This window comes from Lycorma delicatula, chromosome 1, assembly GCF_047948215.1.
Source record: "Lycorma delicatula isolate Av1 chromosome 1, ASM4794821v1, whole genome shotgun sequence".
Classification (NCBI taxonomy): domain Eukaryota; kingdom Metazoa; phylum Arthropoda; class Insecta; order Hemiptera; family Fulgoridae; genus Lycorma; species Lycorma delicatula.
The window spans coordinates 325772331-325788685 of record NC_134455.1 but is presented as its reverse complement, the minus strand read 5'-3'; the positions used below and the strand labels follow the sequence as shown (position 1 = coordinate 325788685).

Below are 16355 nucleotides of genomic sequence, written 5' to 3'. Positions count from 1 at the left end.
GTGGCATTGTAAAATTAATATTCTATTGTTTAAGGAAACGTTTTAATAAAATTTTATGCTTAATATAAAATTTGTTCAAAGATATTAGAAGAAAACTAATAAAATATGAATTTGAGCACTGCTTTCCCCACTTGTCTATACAGGTGCACTCTGAAATTACGCAATCTGATAATTTTGTGCTTGTTTTCAAGCATATTTTTTGCGATACACTTTAACAATTTCAGTCAACCCCTTTTTATCAACCAATTTGAACAAATAAGTTATCATTTTGTACATAATAAAAGGCTTATAATTTTTAAACATTATTAAAAGATAACGATTATTTACACAGCTACTAATGATTAACAAAATTAAACAGTCGATCATTTTGGAGTTTTTTAAGGTAAAATTTTTAAATTTATTTATTTCACAGAACCTGTTATTGGATACACAAATATCATACTTCAAGAAAATATCTCAATCCATTCTTAAAATGTAAATTTTTATTGAAAAAACAAAACAGCTTACAGAAGAGAAATTTACTCAATTTTTTTTGTTTATTATGATATTTTCAATTCAACTTTAAGTAATTAATTTTATATTGTAGTAGTGGTGTGAGTGTGGTGTTTTCTGGATGAGATATCAGAACGTCTATTATAAAAATAAATAATTGTTTTTTTGTTTTGAAATTCCAGTTTAAAAATATCTGTTTTAAACTTATCCCAAAGACAGTCTACAATACTCAATACTCATTTTGTGAATAATTTTTTTTTTTTGTAATGACTAAACAAATAAAAAGCTTTAAAAATTATTTTTAATGGTTAATATGTATGTCTTTCTTTTAGGTTTAATTAACATTTTTATCTTAATAAGGATAGTTAACCAGTAATTTACAGTTTTGAATCTCAGTGTCGTAAAACACACATAAATTATGAAACCACTTATTTATTTATATATATTTGATTTATATAAGTGATAGAATCATCCTCTTTAGTTGTGCAATCCATTTTTCTGAACTCGTCCTTACAAATGGACCACAGGTTTTCAATTGTATTCATATCTGTTGAATTCCCACTGAATCTGAATTACAAATAGATGAATTTCATCAATGCATTGTTATGAAAACACAACTCTTTCTAAAATATGTAAATTTAATTACAGTTATAATCTTCTTATGTTACACCCTGGTTCAAATTAATTGAAATAAGTAAAATAGTCATGTATTTTGTGGTAGACCATCTGGTTTTAATTTCTGATAAGGATAAGTACAATAGATCCCCCAAAAACAGGTTTGACTTCCAAAAAATCTTGCAGAGGCCAGAGTCAAAGTAGATGACTCAATGGTTTATCAAAGATTGTTGTTGGCTGTTCATAGGGCCAATGAAAAATCAATGTTTTCCATCTGCAAGGATGAAAAAAGGATTTGAATGGGCAAGAAAATATAAAGATTCAATTCATTAATAAAATTAATAGATTTAATTAATAAAATCCATAGCGTTAAAAAATGTGATCTCAAATGGGGACAAGGATCTGTCTTGTCATTAACACAAAAAAAAGGTTTAAAATTATATTGATTTACATATTTAAAAGATTCATAAATTTTTATGAGTTCCAACAGTGTAAGAAGAGTATGTGTTTGTTTATTCACTATATTTTTTAATTATATTTTAATCTTTTAAATCCTTCAAATGTATTTTAAACATTTCGCATTATTCAAAAGCAAAAAAACAAAGATCTGAAATGACATTGTATCACCTATTATCTAATTAAATGTATTCATTTATAAAGTTGCCTTTTTACTGCTCAATGCAAATTTTCTGTCTTTTTGATTTTGAAATCCATATTCATAATTCAAACATGCTTTTGGTAAGGTATTTAACTCATAAATAATATTTGGTAATGATTTGAGTATCAGTGGTCTGTTCAAAATAGTTTTGTTTTATCTTTGTGCGTTTTTTTTTTTTTTAAATTTGAATATACTATGATATACTACTTGGCTCAGGCCAAGACTCAGACTTAGTTTAATTTACACGTATACGATTTTGGTATACGTATTTTGGTCTCAAGAATTCCAGAGAGTAAAAATGTTATTAAATTTAAAATATTTTGTTAGCTTGAGTTTCAGCCAACAAAATTTCATTACCTCAGATTCAAGGAAATGAATTCAAATGAGATCGATCAAAATGTCATAACTTTTTTTCAGTAATGTGGATACAGATTGTTAATAGTTAGAGGAACACCAATTCTATTAAAATCAAAATTATATGAGAAAAAATAATTTTTTACAACATACTAAAAAATTAATTTTTAATTCAATAAGTTAAATTTGATTTTAATTTCATTTATATACCAGGGATTGAATCTTGAAGGATGTTAATTGTCTTTATATTTTTAAAAAATTAATGAAATGAAATCAGTAAGATAATTTATCAAATAGAAAATTAATTAACACCATCCAAATTCAATAATGGTAAGTACTTAACAAAAATTAACAAAGATTTTATGGAACCATTTATTTGCTATAAAGGTGGAATAAAAAACTTACTGAGGAAGATTTAGAAGTAATAAATAAAATGCTTGAAACTGTTGGTATAATATATATTATGGTTCAAAGGAAATGAAAAATGAAAATTGTTTCCATTGAATTTCTGGATACAACTACAAATGAGAATTGATTTAATTTAAAAAATCTTTTTTAAACCTAAAATTCCTCAAAATCTTTCAAAAACCTAAAATTTCTATAAACTCAAATAGTATTTTTTTTTTGCAAAATAATGTAAACAGATTCATTTTTATTATTCACTACTATAATATATAATGAATTTAAAAAAAAGAATACAAGATAATAAATTTAATAAAAAAATGTTAAGCATTAAATAATAGATAGCATTTTTCATACGCTAAAAAATTCATTTCCATATCTCATCCACAAGCTTCAAGCTTATGTGGCTATATCATCAAGCAAAAAAAAAAAAATATATATATATAAAATAAAAATGAGAATCCTCAATATTGTGATTAAACAATTAACCCAAATTACTGGTTTAGCCTCTATAGTCTCCATTATAACCCTAATTTCTACAGTTGAACAATTTTTTACAGCATAACCCAAAGTGATATTTTGCCATATGATTTAGTCAGCTACAGGATAGAAATGTCCTATAGAAAACTAGTTCTTTATTATTGGCTTGTATAATTCAACCTCTAAGAGATCTGAAATTTATATCAATAGATCAAGTCGTAACTTTAAAAAGTGGTGTCTGAAGAAAGATTCTATACATGAATATGACAGTAGTACGCATAATAAATGCTAAACATACTCTTAATCAAATAATGTAAAAAAAATCATTCAGCTGATGTCTGTTGTTTCTGACTTCATGAAATTACAGGCAATGAGGTAGAATTTACTTATCTTTAAACTGCTTGTTATAAAGCCGAAATATCTTTTCAATTCTAATTGCAGTTACAGGGGCCCCAATCCATGATAATTACTTTGTCTAACACTACTCTTTTATCACAATATACTAATGTTAGTTGGTGATGTACAGTGTATTAATTTTGTGATCTAAACAAAATTATGCTTATGTGAACCCAAATTTTTTTTTGTACAATTCCCTTCTTACTACCTTTAGTTTTTTTTTTATTGTTTTAAAAGCATAGAGTTTTACATTTAGATCTACAAATTCCATTATAAGGATGTTATTGACTTCATTGTTGATTTTATTTATCATCAAATAATTCAAATGACTTTTAGGGTAATTTTACATATTAAAACGATCAAACTTGACTTCTCATGATCCTGTAAAATCATCTGTGTCAATTTCATGACACATTCTGTATCCATACAAAGCATATTATTTTTTTTGTTTTTTATATTAATATTTTCACTTTATGTCATAGCTAAAGTTGTACATTAATGTCTTGCTAAGATTAACTACTCAACCCCCATCAAGTACATTTGTTTGAATGTATGTTATCTTCAGCCGTTTGCATGCCTAAAAATCTTCTTAGAATATTAAACAATCAAAAAAATTAGGCTTTGTGATAACTTTTTGCCACTTGATAGAACTGCTTACAATTTTATAGTTTATAAATTTTTTTATGTTTTTAATACACTTATTGAAAACTGAATTGTTCATCAACTTAAAAGTCTTTTTCAAAATGAAACCATTTCTGATTACTTGTTTTAATACTGTAAAGGCACATATAATTGGTTTTCTAATTCAAAGCAGTCAACCAGGCTCTTCAAAATACATTAGTGGAATTGTATAAGTTATACATTTACTGGACCTATTGTAATTGTAATTTCTTTCAATGCACTTATTGTTTGCTGCAATATGATTTTTAGCACAGGTTGATATACTGCCCTTTATACCAGGCTCTAAAAACATGTAGATAGAGACAACTGGATATGCAGTTGAGCAGCTGCAATTGGACTACTATGCAGTTTGAAACTGCATAGTATTGAAAGACAATCCTGGTGCCAAGAAATAATGCCAGGGTACTACTCTCTTAAGCATAAAGATCACAAATTTACAAAAATATCATTCAAAAGCATCATGTTACAAAAGTGGAAACTGTTGGTATAATGTTTACCATAATTCCATTCACAATGAAAGTTTTTCCAAACAGTTTTATCATATTGTAATCATCTGTTGGATAAAATACAAGGCATGATAAAATACCACTATGATCTATCTGCATGGTGAAGTGGTAGCGTCTCAACCTTTCATCTGAAAGTCCCGGGTTCAAATCCCGGTCAGGTGTGGCACTTTTCATACGCTATAAAATTCAATTTTTATATCCCATGCACAAGCTTTAAGCTCAAATGGTGATATCATTAAGCCAAAAATATCTCTCACCTACGTATGCAATGTAGGCACAAGATGACATTTGTGTACCTCAGTTATTTTAATCAATAGTCAGCTGTTAGCAACAGTAGTTTAGTCATTTTGTAGTTAGTGTCTTATTCATCCATTTATCAGTGCTAGAATTCATGATCCTACCAATTGTGAACTACCAGAGTAATCTAATTTTTTATGACTAAAAACATTTCTGCAACTGAAATTCACAGCCAAACTTGTGTTGTTCATGGCCATATATTATGAGACACACTAAAGTAAGACAATGCTGCTGTTCACGTCAAGAAAGATGAATGAATGTAGCAGCAGCCATTGGTGATAAATAGATAATTTTACAGAAAAAATGTGACAAAAGCAATGCTTCATCTTGTGACAATTGTCTTTGATGTTTACTGATGTTACACAATTTATAAAGTTTTAACTGAAAAGTTGGGCTATGTAAAATTGTGTGCCAGATGGATGCTGAAGATGTTAACAGATAGGTACAAGGAAAAATGTCTTGTTGCAGTAAGTGAATTTTGGCAGTGTTATGAAAATGAAGATGATGAATTAGTTGATCACACGTTACTGGAGATGAAACTTGGATTTCTTCAATGAATGTTGAAGAAATCCAATCAAGACAAAGGAGCAGTCAGTGCAATGGTAGCAATCATCATCTTCTTCTTGACCAAAGTAATTCAAACAAGAAAGTTTGGTAAAGAAGCTTATGGCTAACATTTTTGGGGATAAAAAGGATAATCTTGCTTGCTGAATTTAGCGATCGCAGAACTACTGTGAATGCTCATACTTATTACAAAACATAAAAAATCTTAGAAGAGTAAAAAAAAAACAAGTTGGGATGGTATCCCACTCGATTTTGTTTTTTCATGAAAATGTTTGGCTTCAAAAGGCAAATTAGATGTCAGCAATTGCAAAAATTCTATTACAAAATCTTCAATCATCCATCCTGGAGCCCTGACTTAGCTCCTAGCGATTATTTTTTTCTTCTCCTTAAATAGTGACTTACATCACAAAGATCTGACAATGATAATGGATTGAAAAATGGCATAACTGTTATGGCATAATGGTTTAAGTTACTGGCAGTGGAATTTCTTGAAGAGCGAATGAGGAAGCTAATGAAGCACTGTGAAAAATATGATGAAGTTGAAGGAACCCATGTAGAAAAGAAGTAATTAAATACTTTTTATACCTAAATAATAAAGTTTGTTCATATTTTTCAATTTTTTTATTTATTTCAAAATAGATCTTACTGTAAAAACACACCTCAAATTGTAACCAGACTGATTGTGAATAACAACTGATATATTGTTTTGTAGTTATTAAATTAACTTGTTATACAAGTTAACTCTTTCAAATGGGGAAAATGACAGTGACTTCTTTATTTTAGAATTAAAAGAATGTTCACACATTTCATATACTCTTTTGCTTCATAAAGCCGTTTCACTGTCTGAATGTAAGAGGTAATATCAGTCCATCTTATGAACATATGGTAAGACTTGTTTGACTAGTTCAGATAATAGTTTTGTAAAATGTTCAACTTAATCCGGATCGCTGTACAATGTATGCCGTTAGGTTAAGACTTGTCAACCCAACAGGTTGGTCTAGCGGTGCATGCGTCTTCCCAAACCAGCTGATTTGGAAGTCAAGAGTTCCAGCGTTCAAGTCCTAGTAAAGTCAGTTATTTTTACACGGATTTGAATACTAGATCGTATATACTGGTGTTCTTTGGTGGTTGGGTTTCAATTAACTACACATCTCAGGAATGGTCAAATTGAGACCATACAAGACTACACTTCATTTACACTCAAACATATCATCCACATTCATCCTCTGAAGTATTATCTGAAAGGTAATAACCGGAGGTTAAACAGGAAAAAGAAAGTTAGAAAGGTTAAGACTTGTCTTACTTCATCACAATAGATAAAATAGAAACAATAACTCATAAGCCTGAGCATTTATATTGCATAAGTAAGTATGATTTATATGTAGGGTGGTTGAGTACACGTTTCAATATAGACATTCACTAATTGTGGTACTGGGTACGTTTTCATAATATTTAGATTTCTAGTAAGCATGTCTTCAGGCACTTTGATATGCACCAGTTTATTTTGTACAAGGTTTTACATGTGCTTTCATTTTATCTTTGAATAATAGAATGAGAAACTTCATATAAGTATATCTATCGCATGTTGATAACTCATCATTTGAAAACTTACAAGCTGTGAAATATCTTTTACATCTGTTTACATAATAGTAATGTAACTCTTTGATTTTTCAGTACAAGACAAAATGACTGCATTTTTCAATACTGCAGACCTTCAGGGATTTAGCTTTAGTGTCATGCATATAGAAACATTGTTTTTACAATTTTTTTAATATTTTAATCTGCATTGAGAATTTAAGTCGTATTTTTCTAGTAAAACATCATATTATCTATTCAATCATTCTAAATGTTCACATGTTTACATAATGTAGTTCATCTGAATCTATAAATCATTAATCTGTACATTATTCACTGATTTCTTTCTTTTTTATTTCATTCATTAAATTTATTTACTAAGAGTCTTGTAACTGTTTAAATTTATTTAATCATAATAGCAAGCCATCTATGCTACTAAAAACCAACTGGTATGGACGGTACCTTATCCTGAAATTCAGATTTTTGAACATTATTTTTCAAAATACCTCTAGGATAACTTTATATAATTTTTATTTAATTTTCAGTTATAGGCAAAAATATTTTTAGTTTTAAAAGGTATATCCTGAGTATTCACTGTATAGTCAATAAATTCAATTTTAGAGCCTCTTTAGATATACATTCAACCACAATAATGAAAGCAGCTATTTTTTTTTCAAAATAAATATCTTTATTTTTATAAACATAATCAGTTTAAAAAAAAATAAAAACACAATTTGGCCAGTTAACATCTAATCTAGTTATACTCACTTTAGGAATTATCATACTCATTTTCTTAAACAGAATGTGATTACAATCTATTAGAGCAATTGAAAAATATGCTTATCATATTTAAATCACTTGAAAAGTGATTAAATAATTAAATCATAATACATAATTAAAACACTTGAAAATTAAAATTGAATCAAAGGTTCAAAGTTGAGGATTCTCCTGGAATATTGTCAACATTCTTTATTGTAAATAACGAAAAGACTGCATTTAGCATATGATTTCCATGTCAAGGTCAAGGTTTCCTCATAATTTGTCATTTATATCAATCAGTCTTACTGATACAAGTTCATCAAGTAGCATATTTTAAAATAATCAGTAATTATAAAAAAAAATATATATATATTAATACAAGTCATCTACTTAATAGAAATAAGATCATATTTCATACCAAGAGTAGCAAGAGCCATTTTAAACCCTTCACCTTCCTTGCCAAGTAAATTTTCTAGAGGTACTCTTACATCTTCTAATATGAGATTACAGGTTGAAGAAGCACGTATACCCATTTTATCCTCCTTCTTGCCCAGTGAAAGCCCTAAAGACAGAACAAGACCATAGTAATTGTTTACAAAATAATAAAAATTGATATCACATTTAAAACCAGCTTAAACTTCATTCAACAGAAGATCGTTAAAGTCAAAAAGTGACGACAATGTTGAGTGAATTAGAGACTTGATACAGTACAACAGACAATTAACTGTCAGAATGATTGCAGAACAATTGAATTTGAACCATACCACAGTCCATCAAGTTTTGACAAATGAACTGGAGATGAAAAAAGTTTGTGCAAAATTGGTCCCAAAAAACCTCACTGTTGAACAGAAAAACAACAGGGCGGAAATGTGCCGTGATCTTCTAGGGCGAATTGAAACTGATTCTGACTTTCTTAAAAATATTATTACTGGTGATGAATCTTGGACATTTGAATACGACCCAGAAACAACACGCCAGAACAAGGAATGGCACACTTCAAACTCACCACATCCCAAAAAAGCAAAAATGAGCAAATCAGAAATCAAAACCATGCTAATTTGTTTCTTCAATAGTAACGGCATTTTCCATAAGGAGTTTTTGCCTACAGGGCAGACTGTAAATTAATCTGTTTAACAAAGAAATTCTTGAAAGACTGAGGAAAAGAGTTCCCTGTGTGACCAACCATCAAAGACAACTGGATGCTGCATCATGACAATGCACTTTGTCACACTGCACACTCAATTAATGAGTTTTTGGCAAACAAAAACATTCCTGTAGTTCCTCAACCACCTTATTCACCTGACTTGAGTCCCTCTGACTTTTTCCTCTCCAGACTTTAAAAAAACACATAAAAGAACACCATTTTGGAACAGTAGAAAACATTAAAAAAAAATAAATAACTGACCATCTGAAGGATATTCTGGTGTGTGGGTTCTAACACTGTTATGAAGAGTGGGAAAACCATTTGAAACATTGCGTGGCTTCCCAAGAGAACTATTTTGAAGGTGATAGAATCCTGTATAATTGGACTGTAAATAAAAGGTTTTTCTCAACCAGTCTCATTACTTTATTTACAGATCTTATATGTAAAATTCAGACAGATATTGTAGTGGCATATATAAAATTAGATGTAATGATTGTAACAAAATATATGTACATAATAGAAATAGATAATTTAGAATTAAATTGTTAGAGCACATAAAGAAAAGTAATGAGCTATAAAAATAAAAGAATTAATAAACAAAAAATTAATTTAAAAATTGCAGGACATTGATTAATCCACATTATACTATCACATATATAGAAAGTATTTTAAAAACTCTAGAAACATATAATGATTTTAAAAAAAAGGAAAAACCTTAAGAGAAAAATATTACATTTATAAATTCAAGAATAAATATGAGCTGATCAATGATCAGAACACATAGAAAGAGGATGATCTTTTTAAAATGGCAAATATAATTTAAAACTGTATATTTCAAAAATAGTATGTTAGCATAACTGGCAATATTTAATTACCAGAATATATTTAAATTTATGATCACTCACTCCACTTTTGTCAAATCAGTGACAATTTTATGTGATGAAGGGTTTTTTCTGGATATTTTATCCTTTATCACTATCCTTTTATTTTATCATCTTCATAATGATCCTTATGGTTAAAAACACACTTAGTAATAAGTTATGATCATTTTACTTAATTTTATATTCCTACATAATATATATATATATATATATATATATATATACACATGTGTGTTTTTATATGCCTATTAATTATACAACTAAGATGTCGACACCTGTGACAGGTAAAAACATGCTTTTTTTAAAAAAACACTGCTATCTTGGATGTAAAAGCAACACACGCAATACTAAATATTTTACGATTACATTTCAATGTTCTGATATGTGTGTCTGCTATAGACTAAAAACTACTGGACCGATTTATGTGCGGGGAAAAAGGGAGAAACGGAAAAATCAGAAAGGGATATAGGGACAAATTTTTAAATGTAAAAGGGAAGAAGGGGAAAATTGGAAAAGAAAAATGGGAAAACAGGGAAAAGGAAATGGAAAGGGGAAAGGAGAAAAAAGAGACAATGGGAAATAGGAATGTGAAATAAGGAAAGAGAAATGGGTGAAGAAAGGGAAATGGGAGAACGTGGAAAAGGGAAAGGGGAAGGAAAAAAGAAGAAAGGGTAAAAGGGAAAGGTTAAATTTTGTGAAGTTCCGTAATGTTCATTTTGTTAATGTTTTACCAAACTTTCAATTGTGTTCATTTAATCTATATAAATACTCAAATCTAGCAATAGCGAAGCATTGCTGAGTCTGGTAGTATGAAATAATTTAAAAAAATTATCAATAATATATTTACCTGGTGTAGGTATGGGAACAATAAATGCACATATACCATGATGTCCTTTACTCTTATCTGCATTAGCAAACACCACAGCAGCTTTTGCTTCTATACCATTGGTAACCCAAGCCTTAGTGCCATTTAATACCCAACAGTCATTTTCTCGTTTTGCTGTAGCTAGCATATTACTGGCATCACTTCCACTACCTTAAACAAAGTATACACTGAATCTGAAACTATAATAAATAAATGTACAAAGAAATCAAATTAAACTTACTGATGGAGAGGACTATTGAATTTATTTTATTAAGATAAATATACATTTTATTGGGGGAAGTAATTAAATTTAAAAAATCATTATTCAATAAAATTTTATCATATGCTTTTTATTGAAACATTATACAGAAAAAAACTGACACCTTTATTTATTTAAATCTTTTGAGTTATTACTCTGTAAATCTTTATAAAGATTACTACTATTTAAATCTTTTTTAAGGAAAATGTACTATATAGAATATTTAAACAAAAATATGAAGTAAATGTTTCAAAACTTTTTTGAAAAATATTTAAACTGATGGAAGAAAGAAGAAAAAAACATGTATTTCAATTTTAAAAGATGAGAGTTGATTTTTTGAAAAACATTTTCTGCATTATTTTTATGCATTATAGGTAACGATTTGCTTTAATAAAGTTTCCTTTAAAATGCACCTGAAGAACATCAAAATTGATTAATTTGCAACATCCCCTCTATCTCCTTAACAGATTTTTTAAAAAATTAAGACCAAAAGCAGTACATACATACATGTTTTTTTGGTCTAGGTGAAATAGTTAAGATCCTAAAATGTAAAGATTTGTAGAAAACTTGATACGGTATTTTTGACATGATCACCACACTTTCCCCCTTAATACAGATATTCTAATTTTATTCCCCAGAAAAGTAAAAAATTAAAATTGTAATAATTTTCACTGTATAAAATTAAAATAGTGTAACATTCACATTAGTTAACTACACATACAGAGTATTCCGGGACGTATTCACTGAACTTCAGAAACTGATTCAGTACACCAAAATGAGCAAAATATTTCACATCACAAAAGTCCTATTTTGCATTGTTTTCCTTCTGGATGCCATTTTGTGATTTTCAACAAAAACGATTATTTCTCAGGAACAGGTAAGCCTACTTTAATTAAATTAGGCAAATCTAAGACTAGTGTCTTGTTCTACAAAATAAAAAATTTTGAAAATGTCACCTTCAAAAATTTCAAAATTGCGGTCATTTTAATTTTTTAATATTCAATAACTTTGTAATTATTTTTTGATCAAATTTTTTCATTACAAAATTTATTAATTAGAATTTATTGTTAGTCCACTAGGTCGGTTATTATTTTTTGTTTACCAGTCTGCATGAGTGAGTTTACATTGTATGTGGAAATGTAGATGACTTTCTTCGATTTTATTTTGGATTTTGTATTGTTCTTGTTCATGTATGCAGTGTTAGGTCATTCCAGTGCTTCCGATCAGATGTTATCTTCTAACTGGCAGCCAACCGTATACGAGTGCTGCCTTCTCTGACCTCTGGTGTTGCTTGGTTCAGCCAGTGGAGTATTCTTTCTTTTATACTATTAATTTGATTTTTTTTCTAGTTTTGTAAATGGATGCTAGAGAAAACTAAAATGGAATCATCAATTTTTACAATAATCTTCATTGGGAACAAGAAAATCCATATGCCAATAAGCAGTCAAGGTTTCAGCAATTTTCAATAATGTTTGAACTTGTATCATCAGCAAATTCACTGATTGAACCAAGTTCCTGCCACCAAGATTGAATGGCAAGAATTATTTACTGTTTCTTAGAAAATTTCCAACTGAATTATTTGGAATATGTTCCTCTGGTAACTAGAAATAATATGTGGTTCATGCATGTCGGTGCCCCACTATACTACAATATCAATGTCTGCAATACTTGAAAATAACTTCCCTAAAAAGCGAACTGGTCATGCAAGACCAATAGCTTGGCCTGCAAGATCACTTGATCTAAACCCAACAGATTTCTGTTTTTGGAGAAACCTAATAAGTATGATTTACAGTAACCAGTGTCTGATACTGAAGATGTTCCACAGAGAAATGAAGAAGTTTTTGTTTGATATAACAGAGTTACACCAGGATTTTTTAAAGAGTGAGATAATTGTTAAATCATTAGCTACTACAGTTTACTATCCTCAATAAAGATCACTTCAGATGTTTACTTAATGGACAATGAACAAAAAAATTGTATCAATCATTTATGTGTTTTTAATGTTTGTGCTGTTTAAATTTTGTTCAAATTTTTAAAAAATCCATGTCTGCTGCAATTGAAAAGGGTTTATTAAATCTTATTGTTTTCCTATAATTGAAATAATTTCCACTTGCTCACTGCTGAGAGAAGATTATGTAAAATAGCAAAAATAGTGTGCTATTAGTATTAGTATATGTGCTAATAATAATTAGTGTTTCTATTTAATTATTTTTAAATAACAAAGACCACCATTTTTCAATTTAATTAATGTTTCAAAACAAGTAAGTTTATTTACAGTTAAACTTGCTGTAGTTTAATTACAACTTGTTAGCCATTATGTTGGGTCAAAAGTAAAAAAAATTCAATTTTATTCAAATTAATTAATTTAATAGTGGAATAAATTAAATCGAGCTGAAAATTATGTTATAAATTTTCTGTAACAGTTTGGTTGTGTGAGGACTGATTTTAAAAAGTAAGGTGTCATTTTATAAATAATGAAAGGCTTAACATTTTATCTAATAAAACATATTTAGATAAAGCTAATGATTAATGAGATATAAATGATTAAAAAATTGATGTGGCTGCAATTTTGAAATTTGTGAAAGTGTTTAACAGAATTTTTTTTGAGAATTCTGCGTAAACATATCTGTCAAATATTATAATGGTTCCTTAAATCTAATCGTGATATAATTTTTTCTTTAAAATCACAATTATAAGGAAAATGAAGGGCAATCACAATAAATATAAATCTGTACCCCTATAAAACAAGATGACCTGACTGATTCATAATCAACCCCCAGCAAAAACTACTAAAGATAAATTGATGAAAATTTGTATACACTTTCTTTTTATGGTATAAGTGTTCACTAAGAAAGGATTTTTTGAAATTCTGAGTTTAAAGGATTAAAATAGAGTAACATTAAATTTTACTATTTGTTTTTAATTTTTCGTAACAAATGAAGATGTCAACTTGGATCTTTGTTGTGTATAATCTTCACGTGAATAACAAAAAAAAAAAAAAATTTTTTTTGATAATTTTTGACAAAAAATCAATTTATTCATCAAATTTTTTAAATTTGACCTTGAAAGGGGTGAAGCAAAGTATAAATATTTTGAAGAATGATTGCAAATTTTCCCCATTTCCAGCTATACTAAATGAGATACTCAGATACTCACTCAATTTGGGCTTACAAATACTCTTCAGATAAATATCTAATAATCATTTTCAGATTTTTTTGAGATTCAAGTTTTTGAGGGGTGGAACAGAGTTCGGCACTGCACCTCAACCAACACAGCCACTGCTACTGTTACTGTACGTGCAATGCAACTGGCTGCATCTGCCTCTGGTTACGACTAAAAATCTTAAAGAAAATATGAGAAACAATGTATGGTCACCTCCAAGAGGTGTTTGTCAGGTAATATACTAAGAACCAAGCAAAATACATTTTTATCTGTATGAAGAACAGGTAACCAGCTATAACTACTATTTTTAAAATGTAGGCTGACTATTTTGAAACCTGCATTCTTCAGATCACTCAAAATTTATTGGTGGTTCTGTTGTGACCAACTGTTGCTCTGAAGAAATTACAACACACTGACAGTTTTTAAAAATTGAACAGGCTTTAATTTTTATTTATCATTATTATTTTCACAAGAATGAGTTTAATGAACATGGGGGTCCAGGGGGATTTACCCCCTGACTGACTGGCTCTCTCTCACTTTCTCTCTCTCTCTCTCTCATGTATGTGTATATATATATATATATATATATATATACATGTGTGTGTGTGTGTGAAAATACATGTCAAAGAGCCCTTATGATGATGAGAGAATTAAAAAATAAGTTAGCTGCAGTTAAATGAAGAAGAAAACAAGTAAAATAATAGCTTTGTCTTGGTCACACACTGATCTTTGAGATAATTTTATTTTTTTGAGCTAACTTATTTAATTCATTGTAAAATTTTGTGGGCAATTATAATGTTGTTTAAAAAAAAATGCTGTCTCAATGTATATTTCCTATTCTTAAAATGTAATGGTTCCCCGACAGTATAAATATGTCAGAGAGTAATATCCTTTACGTGGTAAAAGTCAAGAATAAAATTTCAATTCCAGAGCCATATTTAATAAACTAGTCCTTGAAAATCACCAAAGTTAAATAACAATAGGTGCAGGTTCACTGCATGCTGTTTGCAATTATTACTATGAATAGGCCATATATAGGTAATATGACTATACCTTTGTCCATATGTTACTTAAAAAAAATAACACAAACTTACCTGGCTCACTAAGAGCAAATGCACCAACTGCAGTGCCATTGGTAAATGATGGTAGAAAATTTTCCTTCTGTTTCTTTGTGCCCATTTTATCTATCAGTCCAACATATAATGTGTTGTGAACACTAACTATAGTACCTGTTCCTCCACAGCCACTATAAAATAATTTTTTGTTATAATTATTCAACTATTAATATAACTTTCAATTCAAAACTGATTTTCTCAGTATCATTTTAGCAGCAAATAATTTTTCTAAGAAATTAAAGTATATACTCTATAAATACTTGCCTATCAGTGATATGAGTGATACAATCATCATCCAGTATAGCTCATTAATATTTGACAACAACCATCAACATCAAATAATGAGAAATCATAATAAATCTATTCTACTACAGTCCTTGATGTGATCATTGAGAGATATTACCAGCTAATAAGCTTATACACAGCATATCTGATGAAGAAAAGCAAATAATTTCAGGATATATTTTACTGGAGAAAGTAAAGAAAAGAGCTCACTTAAACATACGTCTGGAAATGCATTGCTTTTTTAGTAAGAGATAGTGAAAAATTCTTTCATGATTTCTACTGCAATATTAAAAAGCCAACTACAATGAAATTCTTTGGACCAAATTATGGGGAGAAATCGGTTATTTTATATTTTTAAAGACTGTTACTTAAGTTATATTTTATTTAACTTTTCATCCTTTATTTATTTTGAGCAGTAGGTTTGTTCCTACAATTTTTTAAAAATAAAAGAATTCTAGTTTAGTTTAAAATTATCTCACCTTTCTGCCATGTTCAGGTCGTTTATTTTAAATAAAACTCAATTTTTTTTTTTTTAATATTTATTTTTTCAATTGATTTTACATAAACTTTCTCATAATTAAATTGTAATTGTGTCAGCTTTTTTTTAAACATATAATTATAACTATGGATTGAGATAGTTCTTTTAATTATATCTCTAGTATTTCAATTTTAATGTAAACATCTGTGTTTACATCTGTGCAACAATATATCAATCAAATTACAGAATACTTAATTTACTGTTATTTAAACACTTTACCAACATTTAAATTAATTCATGATGAAACTATAAAACACAAAGTACAATTAATTCATAGACGTAATATAAAAATGTTAAATTATTGTATTCTAAATAACAAGAAACTAC

The 16355-nt window shown here is 28.5% G+C and overlaps 1 protein-coding gene across 1 annotated transcript in view; it reads right to left on the bottom strand.

Annotated features, from left to right (window-relative positions):
• The window catches only part of LOC142334221 (short-chain specific acyl-CoA dehydrogenase, mitochondrial-like), a 67724-nt gene that overhangs the window by 23953 nt on the left and 27416 nt on the right, over positions 1-16355 (bottom strand). The window contains exons 4-6 of the mRNA XM_075382071.1: positions 15185-15336; positions 10652-10840; positions 8198-8341 (exon numbers count right to left, since the gene is read on the bottom strand). Of these exons, the coding sequence (XP_075238186.1) occupies positions 8198-8341; positions 10652-10840; positions 15185-15336 (485 nt within the window). The remainder of the gene's footprint in view (positions 1-8197; positions 8342-10651; positions 10841-15184; positions 15337-16355) is intronic.